At 33.6% G+C, this 23,735-nt stretch overlaps 1 protein-coding gene and 1 long non-coding RNA gene across 2 annotated transcripts; one reads left to right on the forward strand and one right to left on the reverse strand.

Annotated features, from left to right (window-relative positions):
* Window positions 1-6,332: 6,332 nt before the first annotated feature.
* On the forward strand, window positions 6,333-8,359 carry LOC118738889. Its single transcript, XR_004992957.1, has 2 exons — window positions 6,333-6,547; window positions 7,571-8,359. It is a non-coding gene; the product is annotated as an uncharacterized LOC118738889 (long non-coding RNA).
* Window positions 8,360-10,204: 1,845 nt separating this feature from the next.
* LOC118738890 (organic cation transporter protein-like) lies at window positions 10,205-19,116 on the reverse strand. Its single transcript, XM_036469915.1, has 6 exons — window positions 18,692-19,116; window positions 13,106-13,355; window positions 12,923-13,026; window positions 12,089-12,858; window positions 11,837-12,018; window positions 10,205-10,498 (listed from the first exon to the last, which is right to left on the reverse strand). Exons 1-6 carry the CDS (start codon window positions 18,904-18,906, stop codon window positions 10,295-10,297), a joined length of 1,725 nt encoding a protein of 574 aa, XP_036325808.1. The 5' UTR covers window positions 18,907-19,116; the 3' UTR covers window positions 10,205-10,294.
* Window positions 19,117-23,735: the final 4,619 nt, after the last annotated feature.

The following is a 23,735-nucleotide window of genomic DNA, read 5'->3' on the forward strand; positions in this document are numbered from 1 at the left end:
ATATCGATAACAAAATCGATAAAAAATATCGATAACAAAATCGATAATAAAATCGATAACAAAATCAGTAAAAAATATCGACAACAAAATCGATAAAAATATCGATCATTATATCGATAAGTTCCGAAAATATCGATAGCAAAATCAATAATAATATCGATACAAATTTCAATATTAAAATCGATAAAAATAGCGATCACAAAACAGACAAAATATCGATAAGTCCCGAAAATCTTTAAAATCCCGAAATGGCTCCCAGATTGGGTCTCTGTGCCTCTATCTATATCCCTTTCCTTTCCTTTATTTTAATCTTTCATCCGCTATCTTCACCTATACTTTTATCGGTATCCCCATCCTCTTCTTTTTCTTTATAGTCATATTTGTTTTTTTTTATGTTTATCATATTCTTCATATATGTACATATTCCCCTTCACCTTTGCCCTTATATAAGTAAAGTGTTTAAATTTACCTTGGTCTTCATTTTTGCCTTTATCGTTACGCAACTTTGTTTTTGTTTTTATTTTTACCTTTGCCTTTATCCTTTTCTTTATCTATGTACGTACTCACCTTATCTTTTAAATATTCTTGGATTGGTCTTTTTCTAAGTGTTGTTTCATTTCAAAAAGTTTTCGCCTATTATGCATACATGTGTTCATACATATATGTACATATGTACATATATAATATGCATAGACATACATAGATTACTAAAAAATAGAAACAGATCAACATTAACTGCAATCAACATATGTACAATGTATGTATTTACATATGTACATACGCTGCGATTAGGTTATAAATATTGCGCCATCTCTTTATCAAAAGCCGAAATATGTACTTACGCACACAAGTATGTCTCCGTCCCTCACTTCCATGCGGTGTTTGCAAAACGATGACGAAGTGATTTTGTATGGGAAATCATTTATGCCCATATATTTGAATCAAATAAACATACTTAGAAGATATCAACCAATACTTTCCATATACCAAACGAAAGGAAAACTCTTTAATTTTTGATTAAAGAAAACAAAAACAAAATCATTCGAGTGGTTTTCGAACATTTTGAATTTATATAAAATCTGTACACGATAATATTTCTATTGCTCCAAAGAATCTACATCCCGAAAAGGAAAGTTATATCTGCAAATCATAAGCTGCTGGAGCACTTTAAAAGCTCAAAATTGACCCCAAAATAAGCCAATGTTTACCGTTCTTTTTATGACAGAAACCGAATTGGTTACCTACAAAAACGAATCTGTCGATAGGTTTGTAATTTTATCTTTGAAACGCCATACTTTTCTTTGAAATTGCTTCATTAGTTCTCGTGCAATAAGCATTTTCGTAAAGCTCTAAAAATTACAAATACAACATTTCAGCATAGCCTCCATATCGAAACGTAAGACGTATTCTACGTCAAAAATCAAAAATCAGGCTCAACTGGTCTCTTCAAAGCTTTCATTAGAAAAAGTAAGTACGCCTGGGCCACACTGGAGAATTGAAACTTACGTTACATGCATATCTATTTTGTCTCAATATATGTATATGTATATGTCATGCATAGTCAGATATGGGCACTACCACAAACAAGCGTGAGCTAAAAGTGAGAATGTGTTAGTGTGCCTAATTCATTTTGCATGCTGTCGTGTTCTCATCGCTGCGCTCTCGCTTGTATACGTACACGCGACGCTTACGCTCTTTTAGCACCTGCTAACTCTCTGCCCATGCCTGTGCATAGTACATACAACTGCTTTTGCTTAGTTATATTTTTGTCTTTTTTCTATGTATGTAGATCCCTACCTCTACCCCTGTTCGTTCTAATTACATTTATGTTATTCTGTATTCAATAGTAATATCCAACAAAATATCAATAACAAAACCGATAAAAATATCGATAAAAAATCGATAAGTAATCGATAACAAAATCAATAACAAAATCGATGACAAATTCGACAAAAAATTCTTTAGCAAAATCGATTAGGAAATCGATAACAATAATCGATAAATAATCGATAAAAATATCGATAACAAAATCGATAAATAATGGATAACAAGATCGGTGACAAAATCGATAATAAATTCTATAAAATATCGATGACAAATTCGATAAAAATTTCGATAGCAAAATCGATAATAATATTCGTAGCAAAATCAATTAGAAAATCGATAAAAACATCGATAACAAAATCGATTAAAATATCGATAAAATAATTGACAAAAATATCGAAAACAAAACCGATTAATAATCGATAACAAAAATCGATTAGAAAAGCGATAACAAATTCCATAAAAATATCGATAAAAATTTCGATAGCAAAATCGATAAATATATTCGTAGCAAAATCGATTAGAAAATCGATAAAAACATCGATAACAAAATCCATTAAAATATCGACAACAAAATCGGTAAGAATATCGAAAACAAAATCGATTAATAATCGATTAGAAAAACGATAACAAAATCGAATAAAAATATCCATAACGAAATCGATAAATAATCGATAACAATATCGATAACAAAACCGATAAAAATATCGACTATTACATCGATAAGTGGCGAGAATCCCGAAAATCTCTAAAGCCCCAAAATAGTTCCCAGATTGAGCCTCTGTATCCCTATCTATATCCTTTTCTCTATAATTAGCTTTATTTTAATCTTTCTTCCTGTATCTTCATCTTTACTTTTATCGGTATCCTTATCCTCGTCTTTTTCTTTATATTTATCTTTGCTTTTACTTTTATGTTTATCATTTGCTTCATCTAAAAATTCCCCTTCACCTTTGCCCTTATATAAGTAAAGTGTTTTATGCGAGTTATTGTAACCTTGAATGTCTAACTTGACCGGGCTATCAAAAAAAAAACGAAAAATTCATAAAAAAATACGCACAAGAAATGGAAAAAATTTTCTTCTATCAAAATCTCTTAAATCAGTTTGCAGCTCTCAAGCAAAAAATGCTCGTAGGCAAGGCACATTGAACAGGTAGTATCAGTAGAGCAGCTGATCTGATTTTTTTTTAAATTATTTGGTCTCGAAAATGTCAAATATTTTTAATTTCTTCTCACAAAAATTCTTAGTTGTTAAAATCTATTTGTATGTGAAACCTTTTTCCATACAAAACAAGCGATTGAATAGCAGCTTTTGGAACGCTCAGCTAACTCAGCAGCACAACCGCTAATTTCTGGGCCTTGCAAAAGATGGATCCATGCTTCGAGCAGTAAGAAAATTTGCTAAGAAAGAAAGTTGCAACAATTTTAATTTTTTCCAATTTAAATTTTTTATTTGTTTTTTTTTAATATTTTTTTTTTTGTATTTCACATGGCATGCTTTGATTTAGAAGAAAAAAGTCATCAGTTTTTGACACTTTCGATACCAGAAGCAACAACAAAATACACGCAAATGTTGTTTTTGCTCTAATGCTACTACTTGTTTGATATGCCTTGCTCGTAGGTATATTTACATATATATGCATTTCTTCAAACAAATTTACAGCAACAGCAAAGTGCTTTTTCAAGCAACAGAAATAATTAAACAATTTTCTTGTTATTTTTTCTTAAGATTTGGCCTCTATGCTTAAAAATAGATTCTAAAAGTACTTTTTGAAAAAATCGCCTCAGCTGACTAAACAGTTCAAACTTAAAAAATCTGCATAGAAATATAATTTTTTTTGATTGAGATTTTTGATGCTGTTTTTTTATAATTTTTCAAAGATAGTTTTTAAGAAAAGCTTGAATAACTCAGCCAAAACTACCGATTTAGACTTACGAGGTGTCATTGAGAAGTATTTTCCAGCCCTTTTTCATTTTATTGCAAATCAACACATTCAAAGTATGAAAGCGAAAGGTAAGATGAACGAGTTCCCAGTTGAAATAAGATATGTTGATGTTTGCAAAAAAAAAAAAAATCTGACGTGAATGAATTTATTTGCAAAGAAATAAAAAGCGTGAGAAAATACCTTTCACATGGCAAACTGGGTAAAGTTTTGGCTGAGTTATTCAAGTTTTTCTTAAACCAATCTTTAAATAAAAAGTTAAAAAACTGCATCAAAAATCTCATTATTATGATTCCGTTTAAATTTTTCTCAAAATGATTTTATGCACATTTCTAAAGCTTGAACTGTTTTGTCATATGAGGTGATTTTTTCCAAAAAATACTTTAAAAACACGATTTTAAAGCCGATTGAAACATGCGATTCATTAGACTAAAATTGTATGGTCTATAAAACTGTATACCCAAAAATGTTCTAAAGATTCAGATTAAAAAGTTAAAATTTTGATGAAAATTTGTTGAATTTTCCTAAATTTTGTATAAAGTTTGAAACTGTGATTTATATGGTTTTGGTTAAAGCTTGGACGGTCTTTTTAGGGAAAAATAACAAAAAGAAACTTTACGAATATTTAAAAAATCAAAACGCGGTCATTTGTTTGAGTCACTGTATGTAAGTAACAACTCGTATATCTCTAATGAAATAAGATTGCCACTATCTAAAAATTAAAATGTGTTGAATATGCAATTTAGGTAAAATATCACAATATTAGTATGTTTTGAAAGGTGATAAAAAAGCTTAATCCTGAACCTAACTCTTTAAAAGTATATTTCGAAAAAATTAATTTTGTATAATTAAAAGAAAAAGTTTTTCGTGTTTCTTCCGGGTTGCCATCACATGATCTACCGTTGAAAATTAGCTAAGTGATACTAGTGTACATATATATACATAAATATGTATATAAATTCCTATTTCGTTGAAGCTCCGACTTTCTTACTTATTTCGTACTTAAACAAATCCACGTCCGAGCGCATATTCATGGCGTCAAGATTACCTGCAAATATACATATGCACATAGTATAAACAAGTACAAATAGATTTCAATAGTCATTCATAATGCATTGCTTATCTCAAAAGTTCTTTGTTTTTGCTAAAAATGCAATTTAGTCTAACAAAAATTAAATATTAAATATGCAAAACAATGAATTCAGAATTAAAAGTCTGGTGAACTGGTGTGTGCATTTAATTATTCGAAATTATGTATGTATTAGGGATGTTAATTTTTCCGCTTTTTCGCATCCCGGGATTTTCGGGACGTCGTTATCATAATCCCGGAATCCCGGGATTAGTCCCGGCATTTAGATATTCATTACTTTTCAGCAACTTAAATCGAAAAAAATTGCTTCTATATTGTTGTATTGAGAAGCTCTCCTACCATAAAATAAATAATAAATAAATGGGTTTGAAGCCTACTTTTTTATTTAAAGTGGCATTTTTGTTTTTTTCTCTCTGACGTCAGGATTTATTTTAAAGGACTTTGTAATTTCAAAGATATGATTATGTAATTCCAAAAATTATTTACAAAATTAAATGCAATGTAGAATAAAAATATCGGTACAAAATGCAAGAGGAATTTTTTTAGAATCAAAAAAAAAAAAAAAATTAAAATTTTTTGGATTCACAAGGACGAATAGGTATTTTTTTAAGCTGACAAAGTTAGAAGAATGAAATTCGAGGATGTTATCGAGTTTATATAAGTTTTTAACTTATTATTTTTTCAAAAACAAATATTGCGAAATTTCAAGGATACAATTTTAAAAGGAAATTTTCAATACTTACCAGTCCTTCTGCACCAAAAAATTGCATCTGCTTAAATTCTACAGGATTTCCTCTTTAATTTGATACCCGTTCGCTTTCGCGTGAATAAAAAAAGTGGAAAATATTTAAATTTACAATTTATTTGAATTTTATGTTGCGATTTTCACACTTTATTTGCGGTTGGACGACCGTTTATGTATTTATATGGATAGCGAGCGAATGAATTTGCTTTTTGACCTTAAAGTTACAGTTTATTTTCCTAACTGTTCGTGGTGAATATTCAATTTTCCAGCTCCGGGACGTAGTTATTTAAAGATAAGTATGTAAGGTAAGTAAGTAAGAAAAATTTAAGTAATTTAGTACAATGTAAGCAATTAAAGGTAAGTGTTCAAGGTAAGTATTTCATTTTGTAAATTCATTATTACTATATAATATTAGTTTTAAAATTCAATTAAACTATGGCTCATGTCCTCGACAATATGCACCCATACCTCTTCTCTAAGCACATTTCTCTGAATTTTTTAAATCATTTTTGAATTACTGACGTCAGCGTGAAAAACTAAGAACGCAATTTTACTATAAGGAGTTTCTATTATTTCCATCAATGCGAATTACAAATACCGAAAATCCCGAAATTTTTGGGACCTTAAAAAGACCGGGATTCCGGGATTAACATTCCTAATATGTATGTAGGTACTATGTGTATGGAATTGTGTATTTATTCTTAGCGTTAAACATATCACCCAGAGGTTATCAACTGCAAATGCTTGTCTGCACGTATTGCATTGTTTGCAAAAATCTGCATTTTTAGTAGGTATAAAATCTTTTACGCGAAGCCTTGGAAATCAAGAGCTTTACGAAGACATTAGTTCATATTTTTTTGGCCACAGATGGCCTATTGGCTGTCGCACGAGATGGAAGAGAGTTGGTGATTGAAACTGATTTTCGTGTAAAAATTTCAATAGACTGTAAGCTGATAATAAATTTGATACTTTGGTAATAACAAAGCATCCTTTAAACAGAAGTAAAGAAAAAACGTTCGAGTACCACGCGTTCCAAAGTAAACTGGACTTGAAAAAAATTATTTTTAGTGACTAATACTTAGTATGAATGGTTTCTTCGCTTAAATATTTACTGTCAAAATTCATACAAATTTGTAAATGAATATCTTGGTTAACCAATACATTGTCGCTGCATAATTTATTAGATTGGAATCGATTCCGGGGCTTGTGGTAAACATTTGTGACAGATTTTTGGTGTGAAAAACTTAAACTCCTATTTTTTTTGGAGTACAAGGTGGAATTTGAAAGTTTCTAAAAAATCTGTAACACTGTGCAACAGCATTTTTAGGGGCGCAATAATTCCAACACAGCATAAAAGGCCTAGACCCGTATAGCAAAACCTCAAGATCGTTTTTACGGGCTAAAATGTTCCACTAAATTATTCCTCGTAAAATTTTACTATACGTCCCGAAATAACATATTTCTCTCCGATATGTATTTTAACTCTTTTTTTTCATTTACTCTAAAGACCCTTAGGTAAAATATTGAAAATTTTAAAATGGCCATACCAAAGAAATTTGACCAAAGAATGTAAAACGATTTTGAGGTTTTACTTTATGTGTCTTGTGGTCTTTCATCCATAGTTGGAATCATTCCGCCCCCGACAATGACCCTCAAATTGTTGCACAGTGTAACCAGTGATATGCAGAACAAGACTTTAATGACTCTTACAGATACTTAGACTCAAAACTTTTCAAAGTCCCCTCATATCTCTAACGGAAATCAATACACTTACCAGTAACCTTAAGAAAGGCCTTGACTTATTTAATTTAATTTTTTTTAGCGCACATGTTAAATAAAAATTTCTTAATTTTTTTTACATTATTTTAACTACTTTTTCATTCAATGCAGTTTAATCCACGCTCGTACCTTAATCTTCTATTTGCTGAACTTATTACTAATCATATAAAATATCTACCAACATTTTAGTTCTTCGCCTATCTAATGGATTCCTATACACCCAGGAATTTTTCTTTAGGAAATCTTACTTTGGCTTAACTTACGACTTCTTCACCTTCGGTTTTTGGGAAACCATAATCATCATGATGCTTTTCCGGGTCTGATGTTTCCGTCTGCAAAAAACTTGTACTCGCAGAACTTCTTCAGGTATATAATCAGTTCTTTTCTACAAAATCAAAGAGCTGCGGAGAAAAGCTCAGATAAGGGGAACTTGACTTATCCGAATACATATGTACATATATATTTTGTATAAGTATGTTCGATTTATTCTTAGCCTTTTAGTTTCATTATTCAACTCAATATACTTACAACATACATATGTCAATCTCATGCTGCCGAAGTAATTTACTATGGAACTCAGCCAATTTGCACTGATCAGTTATTGGAAAAAAATTGTCAGAAGGAAACATGGCTGTGTTTCAAATATGATACTTTATTTTATTTAAATGTGCGTTTGCATTTTAAATACATAAATTTTTGGAAGTACTTAGGTATTAAGTAAATCAAAAATATATAAATTTTAAATATATCTAAGACAATATTTCAAATTTACGATAAATAAAATTTTATGATAAGGACTATTCTTGTTTTTGTACGAATCGAATTTTTAAAATTTTTTTACCGAAAATGATAGGAAAATTTCGTAATTTTCGATTCGTATGAAAACAAGAATACGCCTCAATGTATGTAAATTATTTGACTCTTTATTTTAAGTAATAAATACTTATTTTTACGTTCTATCAAGAACTGAGGAAAATATTTGTCTTAGTCTTAGTTTTAACTGGACTGTGATTTATAGTGGCTTAAAGCCAAAAATTTACTTCTGAGTACTACGAATAATACTTCTAATCACAAAGGCTCTTACTAACCGACAGAGAAAATACATACTAAACTTCCCGAAAAATAGTTCTGTTCCTATGGCACAGCATTTATTTAATCCTTATTTACTTATCTCTTCTCCAACTAGGTCCAGTGTGAGAAACCTACTGGCTTTGTAAGGCCAAATTTAACTATACAAAGCTATCTAACGCACACGATTTTTAAAAGTGTACTAATTCAAAAATTTTGAGAAATTTCATATAGAAATAATTTATTTGGGATCGGATTGAACGGGTCTATACTTTAAAGCGTTTCAGCAGTAATATTACCCAACTTAAAAAATTCTTGAGGTCTTCTTACTTATGAGTACGTATGTACATACAGATGTACATACAGATGTACATATATTAGAGTGCATCACTTTACACACAAAAAAAGGGTACAGTTTCCCACTGGAACTATAAAATTTATATTGGGGTAATCACACCTGCCTAGTTATCAGGTTATGTGGTTATATTTTTAGCAAACGTAAAAGTCTCTAAAAAATTAAAATACAAAATCAACAAACAAACTTGGTTTTTTTTACAAAAATTTTTTTAAAATTGGGTTTGGTGGTTATTCCTTCTTGGCTTAAATTTTTTGTTTTAATTTTATAGAAAATATTTTGTTGGTGGCATGAAGTTTTTGCCTAAGAAGATCCCTAGTAAAATTTTCCGAAGAGTAATTTTCTAGAATATATCTCTAACGACCTTCCAAATTTGCTTTTTTTTGCAGGGTTTCTTGAAGTAAGGGTCAAAACGACCCTTTCAGTCGGGAGCTAATGGGTTAAATATTCTACGAAAATATTTCCCAAAGAATTTTACTATGTACATACATATGTCTTAGCCTTTAGTCTCGCGTAGACATTTGTTTTAAAAATTGTTTCGACTTTCTAGAAAATAAAATAAAATAAAAATGTGAGCTAACTTTTGCAAATCCATCGAGTGTTTTACTACTGGATGGGTAACTTTCAGAAAATGTCGCACAGTGGTATATTTTAAGATTTCCTTGAAATATTTCGGAAAAATAAATATTGAGATCTATCTCTGGACCTATTTGAAAATACCTCCATAAATCCAGTTTCTTATAAATGAAATTAGTTTTTAAAAATATTCTTTCTAAAAAATCACCTCAGAATGTAGAAGAGTTCCAGCTGAAAAAATCTGCATAAAAATGTTAAATTTTTTTATCAAAATAACGAGATTTTTAGAGATATTTTCAAATCGGTTTAGCTCACGTGAGTCTTAATATTTTTCCGAAAGGGAAAAGGGGGAAGTCTTAAAATAGAATACATTTTATAATTCCGGTGAAAACCCGCAATTTTTTTTTTGGTGATGCATCCTAATAAATATACATATGTACATATATTAGACCATTCCAGAAAAAAAGTTCGCCGTACAGATTCGAATCTAAAATATTTTCGCAAGGTAATTTCGTATTTTTTTACGCCTTTTTGGATTTTTCGGATCGGATCAGAAAGTATGATATATCAATGGTCTGGTCTCGAGGAAGACATTTTTTTGTTCTAAAGTTCATTATCCTCAAGTACCTCGTTCTAGTAATTACCCACCCGATCTCAGTTCTTATCACCCTAATGTACCACTCTAATGTCCGTAAATAAAAGCCCACCAAGAAGCATTAAACTTTTGCTAAAGAATTATTTCGATAATTTTAGTAGAACTATTTAAAAAAAAATTTATTGCCGTATTTAGTTAGTTGTCACAGAAAAATGATAAAAAGCGAAAACTTTTTTTGTTTGCTTGTAAAGTGGCAAGGCTTAATATGTACATAAGTACATGTATCGTTTTCGTTCTGTTTCATTCATACGGGTATTTCTTACATATAAGTACTCTCATTCTCTAAATTAAATGTACTACTATTTGGATCCTTGGAAGATTTCTTGCTACCAATTTTATTTGCTTCATGCACTGTCGTTGGTAAAATCGTATTTGAAGTTTCTGGAAAAAGTAGCGATAAGCAACCACTGACTAGAGCACAGGCCGCAAACAATATCGCTGGAGCATTTTCATAATATTTAACCTGAAATGAGAAGAGAAGGAAAATAGGTTATAAATTATGATTACCACTTACAGATCACACCTTAAAGAAGGACGAAAGTTTCAAGACTTAAAAAATAATTCGCTCATTAAACGGACCTGTAAATGAGTAGTAAAATCTCTTCTCAAGATACGATGAGTCTAATTTAGCGTGTTCGAGAAAATACTTGAACGGTTTAGTCAGCGATCTTCTCAAATTCTCGGGTTTGTCTGTTATGCGATGCCCTAAATGATTCTAAGCCTACATATTTGTAGCTAGGAGAATTCTTTAGATCTTCACTGAGGTAAATTGCGGTCCGAAGAGGAAGTTTTAAATGGGAAATTCTCTATTTTTAATTAGCCTGCTGAATCGCGAATGGATTTGCACTTGGAAAGTACTTCTGAAATCGCACCAATTAGCATCAAATTCGTGCCATTTTAAACCACAGGAATTTAAGTTATCAGAAACCGAAATGGAAAGGAATGAGGGAGCCTCTAATTACGTCGGATCCATCCAGTGGAGTTCAGAAATCTAAGTAAATCCAGTTAGTTCATAGATCTCAGTACTGATAGACCCACAAGGAAGGCGTAAGGCGGTTTCTCTGAGAAAAATATCTATCGCTGATAAGTGGTAGATCACTACCGATCGGCCACCACTTTAACTTCACCCTTATTGAATTGGGGAAGAATTTTGTTTAATTATACAAAGCCAAAGCAGGGGCGAAAATATGGAGTGATCAGTTACCTCGCTTCTCTCTTTTGATGCCACCATCTAATGACATTTTCAATCCGCAGATCCAAAATCCTATCGAGATAGAGGACAATCTCTGGAGCTTATGAATGTAATCTCGCTGCCTAAAACGGTTTAAATGCGATAAAGTCAATCTATTTCGTGAATAGACCACAACAGCACCGCTTAGGATTTCTTTAATAGAACTCATCCGTTAAACGAATGAACGATGCTTCATGGAGCTTAAAATACATACACTGCCAGAGTTCAAAAGGGAAAGGATTGTGAGATAAGTAAAAGTTTATGCCAATAGGCCCCTCATCTCTCGTCGATGCCAAAGGGTCTGTAGTGGATGAAATACTATTTTAAAGCTTAATGCCACTGCTGCGGATATGCATATCGAGGAACTGAAGAAGGTTATGTACTATCTTTCGCTTTTATTCGGACATGGGGATCTGTCATGAAAGAGCCAACGGATTCCGCACCCCACTTCTGCTGAGACGGTATAAAAGCGGGTTATTATCAGATACATAGAACGTACATAAATAATTTGTAAGTCCCTCGTGCGATATTTTTCACTCCACTTAGGCCGAGGTTATATATAAAACTTACCAAGAGTGGAGTCTGTGGCGCCACCATTGAACCAAAACGGCCAATCATCGAGCAGAAAGACATCAAACTATTGCGCAGATTTGTTGGAAATATCTCCGAAGTGAAAAAGTAAAGAACTTGGAAGGCAGCAGTAATGGCCAGCTTACCCACCAAAAATAAGCTCAGCTGAAGATAATAGCGTTCTAAAGGACAAACAATATACAAGTAACATAAAGAACGAAAGTAATACTAATTTTTAACAGATCCTCCTACCTGAGTTCACAAAGACTGTACACAGACAGCAAATGCCACTGAGCAGCATATAACCGCAAAGCGAATACCTTCTACCATATCTATCCATAGTGAGGCAAGGTATGAAGAAACCAGGAATTTCCACTAGCGCAATCAGTATGAAATTGTAATATTTGTTGCCACCCAACAGCACCGAGTTCAAGCTCAGTCCATAGTATACCAGCACAGTGACCACCCAGCATAGCGAACAATTTGCAATGCGGAAAAAGAGTTTTCCGCACGCCTCGCGTATGGGAAAGCGTGCGCCACCTTCACTACTTAGCTTCTCACGATTCGCTAATATCAACTTATCCAGCGTTGTATCCGATAGTCGACGCTTATTCGTTTGCGCTGCACGCTTCAATATGTCCAAAGCTTCCGTTTCACGTTGCTGACTCAGTAGCCAACGTACGCTCTCTGGCAATATCCAATAGTAGGATACAATGGCTAGCGATGGTATGTAGAAAATCCGGAGCATAATGCGCCAATTTGGAAAATACATAGAAACGATGGCTAAGAGCATTTCACCGATGGCGTAGAAAATTGTAATGATGCTACAAGCGAATACACGCTTACTAGGACCCACCAATTCGATGCCAATGATGAAGCAAATCGAATAGAGTGAACTATTTGCGACATTGTCGAGGAACTCATAAACAAGAAACGGCACGTAGGATGTGGTAAAAGAGCGCATAATGCCAAATATGGCGCTGAGTACGCCGCCAAGTGCGAGCGCATTGCGACGACCATACCTGCGGAGTGTTTAAGTAAAACGTGGTAAGTCTTATGCGACCATGTTGAGCAAACAATACTTACTTATCGGAAATTAATCCACCGAGCGGTATGCCAAAAAATTGTCCCACATTATTAATTGTGCCTGTCAGGGTTAACTTCCACTCCTCGTCGCAATAAATGCCGAACTGTGTGAATTTGAATAATTAATTGGGCGCATATGTATGTATGTATGTATGTATGTATGGTATTTTGCCGCAGACTCACATCATTTGATATCGTTACTTCCTCGCCTCGAAATATAAAATTATTGCCAGGGCAATCCTGCGTCACTTCGCCATCAAAGCTATCCGCCGTGCAATACTGTACATCCTCAGGAGCTCTTGTCCAATTCGTGATTGCTCTGGGCGCATAACGCCGACATTGATCTAACTCCCGAGCCTTCGCTGGAATGGCGTATTTGGTCCATGGCTCTTCGTAAGCGCTTTGCGGTCCGTCACATTCGGTGATGTTGCATCTGAGAAAATAAAGGATTCATATTATTTTTGTCGCACCAAAGCCTACAGATTAGGTTTCTCTTGGTAGCGGTTGCTCGAGAAAACCCATGGAAAAAATATGCTCTGCTATTTCAAAATCTTGCCGCAACTTGAGAAAGTGTTTGTGTGCAATGGGGTATAGTGGGTCAATTACTACTATTGCGTCCACGTTTAAGGCCAGTATGCAACTCTCAAGAAATTGGACAAGAAAAAAATTACCATTATTTCGTGTGTGTGTCCAAGGAATTTTGACATCTGAAACTTCGACGCCTGTTGCCTTACTCTTTCCTCAAGAAATAATGGAACGGGCATATTTCTGTTGCAAACATGGGTTGCCTTGTGCTCTTTTTTCACAAAAAACTTTAGAAAACCGTAGTAGAAAGCGTACCAAATTTCTTTTTGCGTACTGCCTTAAGGAAATTTGACACAAGAAAATTTTTTAGCCATTTCTTGTACGTCATTTTATATGGAGTTTTTGCCTTTCTTGAGAGCTGCATACTGGCCTTTAGCGGAAACCCGTTAGCTTGAGTGGGTTTAAGGGTCCACTGGAGTCCCGCCATATAAAAACTTACTTAATGACACCCCAGGATATGAATTTGGAATGTCCGTACCCTTGATTCTTGGCGGCGAAGGTGACATTGCCCGGCTGGTTGATATCCTCGAAGGCCTTGAGGCTGACATAAGGTAGGGAAAACATAGAACCTTGCTACATCTACCACAGCTGCCATGTAAAGGAGCACAAATTTGGTACTGGATTTATGGTGGGATTGTAATAAAAAGTTAGAGTCAGTGCCCATAGGAAAAACTCCTGAAAATTCTATCAGAAAGTTTGGCAACTTACAGAAGGTTGCAAGGGTAAAGCAAATTAATCTAGGAACAAACACGGCGACCTAGTGACCGATGTGCAGAGTGTGCTAAAATTATGAAGGAAAAACTTCTCCACTACGCTAAATGGCACTGAAACCAATAAAGAAAATTAACCCGAACACAAATGAGGACGACGAAGTCGATGTGCCACCCCCGAATGAGACGTATTGTGTGAAAGGTAGTGATTAAGCCTTATCAGTGCGACTTTAGACCTAACCATTCCATCATAGACCAGGAATTCACCATGCGCCGCACCGTATCGACTTTATCAATTTTAATTTGGATTTGGAATTTGGAATCGCCGCAAAACGACTACGAGCCATTTGATACCAAACGGGGCTCCACACGGGGCGCCTCTCTCTTTCGTGTGACTCTTTTAATCTGATGCTGGAGAGGATAATACAAGCTGCAGAAATAAATCTCTCAGGAACACTTTTGAAGTGAAACTTCTTTGCGCTCGGTTGGCTGTAAGTCCAAACTCCGATGATACGAAAAAGCGGCAGAAGAAGGGATAGGATGGCAGCGATTAAGATCAAGATTAGCATTGAGAAGGATGGAAGATTAAGATTAAGATAATGACTAAGATTAAGATTAAGGTTAAGCTTGAGATTGAGATTGAGGTTCAGATTAGGATTGAGATTAGGATTAAGATCAAGATTCAGGTTGAGATTAAGATAAGAATTAAGGTAAAAGTTAAAATTAACAATAAGACTAAGATTAAGACTGATATTAAGATTAAGGTTAAGATTTGGATTAAGATTGAGGTTGAGATTGAGATTGAGATTAAGATTAAGTTTATATGGTGAGCTACACTGGTAATAGCAAGAAGTTTTACTACTGTCTCGCATGGAATACAGACACAATTTTTTTAATAATACATAGCTGACTATATGGATATCATCGGTCTCAACAAATGGAATGTCTGTTCTTAAAATCATTAATGAAGTTTTCAATAGATAAATAGGTTCACATGCAAATTCATACATAAGTATGTATGTAGTATTTATGTATATGTATACAACTGTTTACCTATAATTGCTCTACTGTCAATAAACAATCGTTTATTAGTAAGTTTATTACTGTTGTCTAGACTAAAAACTTCAGGAGCTAACTAGTTACATATATATGTATGTATTTCTTTACTATGAACTGTAAAACTATCTACAGTGAAACCTCGATATAACGAATTTGAAGGAGTTGGACTAACGCTTCGTTATATCTATAGTTTCGATTTAATTGGCTTTTCCAAACGGCTTTCAGCCGGTTTTTTGATTATTTTTAGATGGTTTTTTTGAAACCTTGATTTTTATATCTGTATATTGGAAAATTTTCCATTGCAAAAATATACTTAAAAAATAAAAGGAACACCGAACGATAATCTTTCACTGTTTTTATTTGTTTTGGCAGTTTACCTATATCTATATAAGTGAGTCGATTAAAAGTTGTCTTTATTCTTATCTAACTGCAGGCTCAGTTAAAAGACAGATTCGATGAGTTTGGGTCGTAGGGAGAGGGATGTTAGATGAGCTGATGTGGGTGGGCATATAAAGAGAAAGCGGGACAGTTTAAGCTGCTACAATATCCAGAATGGAGCTGTGCCTAAGTAGCGCGAGTCTCACGAAGCAACTCGAGCACTGCGTTGACGATAGGTGGCATTGGTCTCCGATGATGGAATTCCAGGGGTGAGAGTGGACGACAGCCTCTCTATAGTAGACTAAATTTGTATTGTCGGTCTGGTTCAGTAGTTGGTTTATTCCCAAGACAGTCGTTTCTACATGCTCGAGTTTTTACCGACAAAGGACTGTTGTTTTAGCGATCCAATATTGCTTGAATCCCATTAACAGCTGGTTTCACCAGCAATTTAAGTTGAAAATGATTTTTTATTTTTTGTCAATTTCCATATAAAATTCAAAAAATTAAAATCATCTTTCACTTAAATTACTTTCGTGAAATTTGCTGTAATTGTAAATTTTTGAAAAAGTTTTTCCGGTTTATCCGGTTCTTTCTTAATTTGAAAATGAGGAACCGGTTTTTTCAAATTGCCAATTTTCGAAAAAGGTAAATAATCGAAAGCCCTAATAGTTTCGTTATATTTATGGAGTATTAAAACCTCGATACAACGAAAAATTAAAAATTTTTGAAAAAATTCCTTTAAAGTGAAGTTTAGTTTTTTTTTATAACGGGACTCCAACCGTCAATAAATTCAGACTTCCTTAAGTAGAGGCTTCTGCTAACGGGGTATAACAGTTGGGTTTCATGCCCAAAATTTCTTAGTTATATCTATGGAGCCCTTTTGGTATAAAATTTTCGCAACAACGAGGCTTTTCAGTTTATTAAGGTTTCATTATATCGAGGCTTCATTGTAATTGAATAACTCCTATTATTGTGGAAATAGGTACATATAGAATGCAATTAGCACCACCATATGAGAATTATATGCATATCAAATTGATAGTCCTAATTAAAACTTCATTTTTTCATATACATATGTGGAAATTTATGTATGTATGTATGTATGTATTTATGTAGCTGTTTGATTCATGACGAGTCTGAAAATATCCATATTTGCTTGGCTCATTAACAGTAATGGATTCTTTTCCGGCTTTAATAAGTTGTACTACAATGAAACCTTTAAGAGCTGGAACCTATGAGAAGCGAAAACTTGTGATAACTAGTCGTAAAATGTTATTTAGTAGTCGCTTGTTTCATTAGGTATTTACACCGAAGAGCCGGAAAAATCATTCAATCCAGCATGCTTGGTTTCTTACGTACAATTTCAATCCTGTAAAGCCGACTTTAATTTTTTCTATTGATATTCGCTTGTAAGGTTTTGAGAATATTTATTTCGTGGGCATAAGTTATTTTGCGTTTAACACTTTTATATTATTTTTTATATGAAATAATGTACTAAAACCTGAGAACTTTTCATTTTCAACTGCGACCCACATATTTAGCAACGAAATTTATTTAACTCTTATAGCCGACTTATGATCAACCTGTCTCAAGGGAACCTATCCAAGGCGAACAAATTATCTGGTCCCTTGCGATTCTGGCTTTGACAGGTTTCCCTGTACAACTACCCGGCTAGAAATTCGCTATGCAATGCCCTTGTTCCGCATAGCACCAGGTTAAATTTCACAAATTGAGATATTGTGAACAGTACTAAACTATATGTATACTATAGTAATGTGTAGACAGTGTAGATGTTAAATGGAAGGAGTTGTTAATCGATTTATTTCGAAAATATTCTTTAAGAGGGTTGCCACCTGCTCAAAATGCAAAAATCAATTTAATTAAAAAGTTAAAAGAAATACTTTAATATGGGTATCAAACGAGTGAGGTTTAAGAAAGCTTTATTTTGAAAATATTTTTAAAAGGGTTGCCAGCGGTTTAAAAGTCAAATACCATTTTCTCATAAGTTAAATAAAGTATTATAATATGAATGACAATGGATAGAGGTATAAGAAAGCTTGGTTTCGAAAATACTTCTAAAGAGATTTTTGAGAATGCCTTATTTCGTAAATATTTTTAAAAGTGATTGCCACCTCTTAAAACGTCGAATTTAATTCTATCAGGTACTTTAATAAAATATGTGTTACAATGTGGATGTCAAGAAACAGGTTGAAAACAGCTTTATTACGGAAACTGTTTTGAAAAGGATGTCAACTGTTTAAAAAATAAAATTCAATTAAGGTGAATATTTCCATAATGGCAAATTTTTCGTCTTTGCGGCAGAGATAAATGAGATATAATATAAAAATGGTGTTTCTTTATTAAGACACATTAAAAAAAATGTATCTGTATATCGATACCTGAGTGGAAGATCGGCCTATCTCGGCAGCCTGTTCGAAAACGCCCTATCTCAGAAATCTTTTCAAGAACGCCCTACTTCAGAATGTGGTTGAAGAACACGCTATTTCAGAATTTGATTGAAAAACGCACTATTTCAGCTGCCGATTAAAAAACGTCCTATCTTAGCTCATTTTCAATATATTTTCAGCTGATATAGGGTGTTCTTTAACCAAATTCTGATATAGGGTGTTTCTCAATAAAATTCTTAAATAGGGCGTTCCTCGATCAAACTCTGAAGTAGGGCGATCTTAAAAAGTTTTCTCAGATAGGGCATTTTCGAACTGGCGGCAGAGATAAGTCAATCTTCCACTCAGGGGACGATATAGTATACAGACTAGCTACGTAATTCAAGTTGTTTTGTTATATAATTTATTTCATATAGCCACCGAAATTAAAAGAAAAAAACAACTTAAATAAAAGCAGAAAGATCAGCCGATTCGGCTATTTTAACAAATTTACTACTTTGACACAAAAAACTGAACACACAGCTCCACTAAATGTATTTTATTACCGCTAATTAGTATTCATGCACACAACGAAAAAGAGTTTTGTGTATGTGTACATTGTTGTTTATTAACAATTACCGTTGCTTGCTCACCTGTGCGCTACATTAGCAGCTGTGAAAATATAAGTGATCGACGAGACGGCATTGAAAAGCACTGGTAGGCAGGTAAGTACGAGTATTACGATCTGGAAGCGTCCGAATTCTCCCAAACGTATAAGTATGGCATCCAATGTGGAGTCATCCTTGCTGCTAGCGGCAGTTGGAGGCAATGATTCAGTGCTCTGTGTGGCACTTGTTGGCGAAGGCATATTTATGTACTTATAGAGTGAAATTTATTTATTTTTTTTTCGGACGAAAATCGGTTGAACGGAAACGTGAAACGTCGTTTGAAAGATACGAAAAGATTGCAGCTTGAAATTTAACGGTGCACCACTGCCTTAAAAAATGCCTCCAAATAATAATTTTATATTTAATTTGGTTTTAAAATTTTGTGGACATATTTTTAAGTAATTATTTTGTTAATTAAAACACTCTGCAAGTGTATTTAAAAATTCACTTAAATTTATATTTTTTTATTTTTTTATGGTTTATAGTAAATTACTGTTATTGCCCTTTTTGGCACGTGCTCACGTTTAGTTCATGCATAAGCACACACGCAAATACGTTCGTTTACATTTACAACCGGCAGTCAGTGTTAATTAAATCACTTTTAAATTATGGCGCTTAATTAATTTCCCATTTCGCTGGCATTCTTGAAATTTAATCGACCGTTTGCTATCGCTAATCGCACCTGTTTGCTTCGCTGAGTTTGTTTGCAAATCGTTTTTTTAAACGCAACGCACGATTTCATTGCCGCTATTCGACGCACCACTGCGCATGCGTACGCACCAAAACATAGAAAATGACAAAAAAAAAATGCAAATAAAAGCAGCAAAAAGTTTATTAAAAGCAGCAAATTTCAATAAAACCATTTAGCGATCGTCGCAAACTGTTCGCCAGCACGTGTGGCATGCGAATGAAAATGCTAGGCGCACAAATGAACGAGTTGAGTATGAGGGAGCTGGGAATTCCGTTAAAAGCTTTAACAATTTATTTTGTATTTACATATGTACATACATACATACATATTTACTTGCCTACAAAACCGGGATTGGGCTTAAGTACTTAAGTCGGGTTGAACGATTTGGTTGCCCGTAGGCAATGCCCGTCAGAAAGGTTATATATGTATGTAGTTACACATACACGCATATTTATATTTTAATTTATTAATTTCTTCTTTCTCCTACACTCGCTTACTGCTATTCTTTCTGTTTGTTCGTCGCTAACATCCGTAAGTGTACCTTTCTTTAAATATTTGAAATTCCGCGAATTAAGCATTTCGAAGCCAAGCTAATGGCTTCTATTGCAAAATGTTCCAACGACATTATCAGAAAAAGTTGTCCGCTCTTTTCGAAAAAAAAAACCTTTAATACATATAATGAAATCGCGTGAATGAAAAAAAATGCAGTCAAATCTCATTGAACTCGATGTAAATCGAGACGTGTTGGTCATCAATCAATAAATGATAATAAATTGACGGGAATTTTACTTCAGTATATGCGCCCTACATAATTAAACTGGAAAAAATAAATAACGGCACAACAAATGATAGCTGTTTTCAAGTCAATTTGGCATTGACATAATTTTTTATGCTTAAGAGAGGCTGCTCTAATACTATCTAAGTGTTGGTTTTTCATTAAGCCAGCTGTACAATCCTGACAACACAAATCTGACGCCAAATAAAAAATAAATAAAAAATAAGTGCGCGTAGTATACGCGCGGAAGATATGAAACTTAATAGAGAAAATTCCAGTAAGGAAGAAGTTAGCAATGTATGAGGTGAGTTGAGGTAGGGTAAGTTGAGATCTGGTTAGGTGAGTAAGAGTGAGTTGAGTTGAGTTAAGGTGAGTTGAGGGGAGGGGAGGTGAGGTGAGTTGAGTTGAGGAAAGTTAAGTTGAGATGAGGTGTAGTGGGTTGAGGTGAGTTGATAGAGGTGAGATGGAATGAGGTGAGTTTGGTGAGGTGAGATGGAATGAGGTGAGTTGAGGCGAGGTGAGGTGAGCTGAAGTGAGATGAGTTGAGAGACGGTGAATTGAGTTGAGTTGAGGTGAGTTAAGGTAAGTTTAGATGGAGTAAGGTGATTGGAGGCGAGTAAGGTGATTGGAGGCGAGAAAAAGGTGAGCATTATAACATGACATAAAAAAATCCCAATATTTAGTTGTATATTTACCTTTGACTCATTATCTTCATCTCTACCTATCTCTACCTATCTCTATCTTTCTCTTTATCTTAATTTTTATCAGTGCCTTTATATTCATATTTACATGTTTGTTCATCTTTATTTTTGCCTTTATCTCTATTTTTTCTTTGTCATTGTTTTTGCCTTTATATCTGTCTTTGTTTTAGTCTTTCTCTTCGTCTTTTATTTATCTTTTTCTTCGGCTTCGGATTCGGCTTCGTCTTTGCTTTTGTTTTTGTGTGTTGTTTTAACCCTTCCTTCCTTCCTTCTTCCTCCTTCTCTTTCTTTTCATTTTCTTCTTGATATCCTATCTTCTCCTTCATCTCAGTCTGCATCTTCGGTTGTGTTTTTCGTTTAAAAATTACTGTTTTTATTTGCATTTTTTGCCTTTATCTCTGTTATCCATATACATACATTCGGGCGGGTCAATTTGTATGGGAAATTTTTTCGACTATGCGCGTATAGTGCAGAAGGATTCTATGAGTAATTCTAAGCAAATTTTCCGAAGAAACTATGGGTCTAAAATCAATTTGAAGTGTGTCAAATTGCGAAAATAGGTTTCTAAGCTCGCAAAAAAGTGCTTACATTTTTTATAAAAACATGCTATAAGTGGTTTTTTGGTATGAGGAATCCATTTATGCACTTAGTTTTTTCTTAAAACTTCACCAGAGGGCGCAACAGTGAAAATTTACTTAACATACTGGAAAAATTATTTTCGCGGTCAACTATATTTGCGGGTATAATAGTATATAAATTCCCAAGAGTTTTTGCAGAATGATGCTGAAATGACAGTCCTTGGCCAGGTATGAATCTATGTTTACTCGTCTTTCTTCGCCGTATTTTTTTCAATATTTTTTCATGCGTCCTTTTTCGCCGTCAAAACACTCGCTCATGTTTATTCATGTCTAGTGATGATATGTACTTGAATTAACTGATGAATTAAGTTGAATTAGGCTTTTAAACAGGTGGCATCCTCCTACATGTAGTTGAAAAATAAAGCTTTTTCAAAATAATTTCTATTGAGCCCCAAATGTAATAATTATTTTAACTTATAAAAAAATTTTAATTAAATTTTGCAAAGAGTGGCAACCCTTTTCGATCGAATTATACAGATCTGATAACATTAACAACCATGGCGTTAAATATTGAACGCAAACATCTCCGAAATCGATTATTTAAATTAAATTTTCTAACATATGGCAACTCTTTTCAAAAAACTAGACCCACAGGTCAAGGCTTTACAATTAAAAAATTAAAAAAAGTGCTAGTTCTTCTTTATACTCGCATTCAGGGTTACCACTGAAAAACTTTCTTTCCTACCAAATGCTGGTTCAAAAGCCTACCAAAATGGCTTCTTTTCTACCATTTCTTTTAATCGAGAAAACGGCGTTTGACAGCATTAAATACATTCATGTTTGTCGGTTTTTATACTTAAAATAAGATTTCCAGGTAAACAAAAAAATAAGATAATAGCTATTACATATATATGAAGTAAATAATTAGGGCTCGGAATCTCATGCAAATGCATGTTTTTATTGGGCATGTTAAAATCGAAACGAATCATGAAATTTCCTTTATAATGGCATTCAATCGTTAGTCAATATTTTGCAGTAAATGCATGATTTTGCATATAGTGCAAAAAATATCTGTTTTTCCATATTTATTGCGCATATTTAGTAGATTTTACAATAAGCGCATGTGCTTTTTGCATATTTTTTTTTTGATTTACAACCATTTAAGTTTAGAGCAAAATCTCTTGGCAAAAAAAAAAATCCATATAATTTTTTCTTAAACATTCATCTGAATATCTTCTCGGATAGCCCAGCGGCCATTGAGGTACTCTCTTCTACCTCTGTTAGATCGCAACTAGTGGAATACTATAGGAGAGAGCTGGCCTATATTTCTGATCAATACGAAATTACGCTTATGTGGTTCCTGGCACATAGGGACATTTACGGAAATTTATTGAAAAACACCCTATCTCAGAATTTGGTTGAATAACGCCCTATCTCGGAATTCGGTTCAAAAACGCCCTATCTCAAACGAAAATACATTGAAAATAAGCTGAGATAGGGCGATTTTGAATCGGCAGCTGAGATAAAGCGTTCTTCAACTAAATTCCGCGATAGGGCGTTTTTCAATCAAATTCTGAAGTAGGGCGTTCTTGAAAAGTTTTCTGGGATAGGGCGTTTTCGAACTGGCTGCCGAGATAGGTCGATCTTCCACTCAGCCATCGATATGTATTATGTAAACACGTACCTTTGGTTATGTAATACGCCTTTGAATCGCTCTTCTAGTGTAATTTAAAATATTTTAACAACCTTGTCATTGTTCAAACTATTACCGATTCGCAACTACATTTTAAAGAAATATATCTATTTATAAATCTGCCTTTACAGCCATCAATTCAATCTATAATAAAACTTTTTATAACGTATAAAGAGTTCAGAGAATTGCCGAAGGTAATTGGTAAAATTCTGCCCCTTATACATATTAAGCAACGAGTTTTTTTTTAAAGGTATTTGATATAATGGCAAACAGTTGAACCCATCCAAGAAACAGCATGAGGCTAAAACTGATATTTAGGCAGGTTCTTTAATTCACTTCCGAGTGAATTTGAGTCAAATTCGCTTTGAATTCAAATTTCCAGGGTATGAAATTCACTCGGAAGTGAATTGCAGAACCTGCTTGATTGTCTAAATTTTAACTCTTTTCTTCGAAAGCTTACTATTTCGGATTATGATATTCTTCCACCAAACGCTTGCTATAATAAGAAAACAATTTAATGTAGTTATCTGTATAGTTTTAGTAATCTATCTCACTATCACATTACTTTGATTCTGTAGAAAAAATTATGCA

This window comes from Rhagoletis pomonella, unplaced genomic scaffold (assembly GCF_013731165.1).
Source record: "Rhagoletis pomonella isolate Grant_MI unplaced genomic scaffold, Rhpom_1.0 Rhpom_scaffold_00005, whole genome shotgun sequence".
NCBI lineage: Eukaryota > Metazoa > Arthropoda > Insecta > Diptera > Tephritidae > Rhagoletis > Rhagoletis pomonella.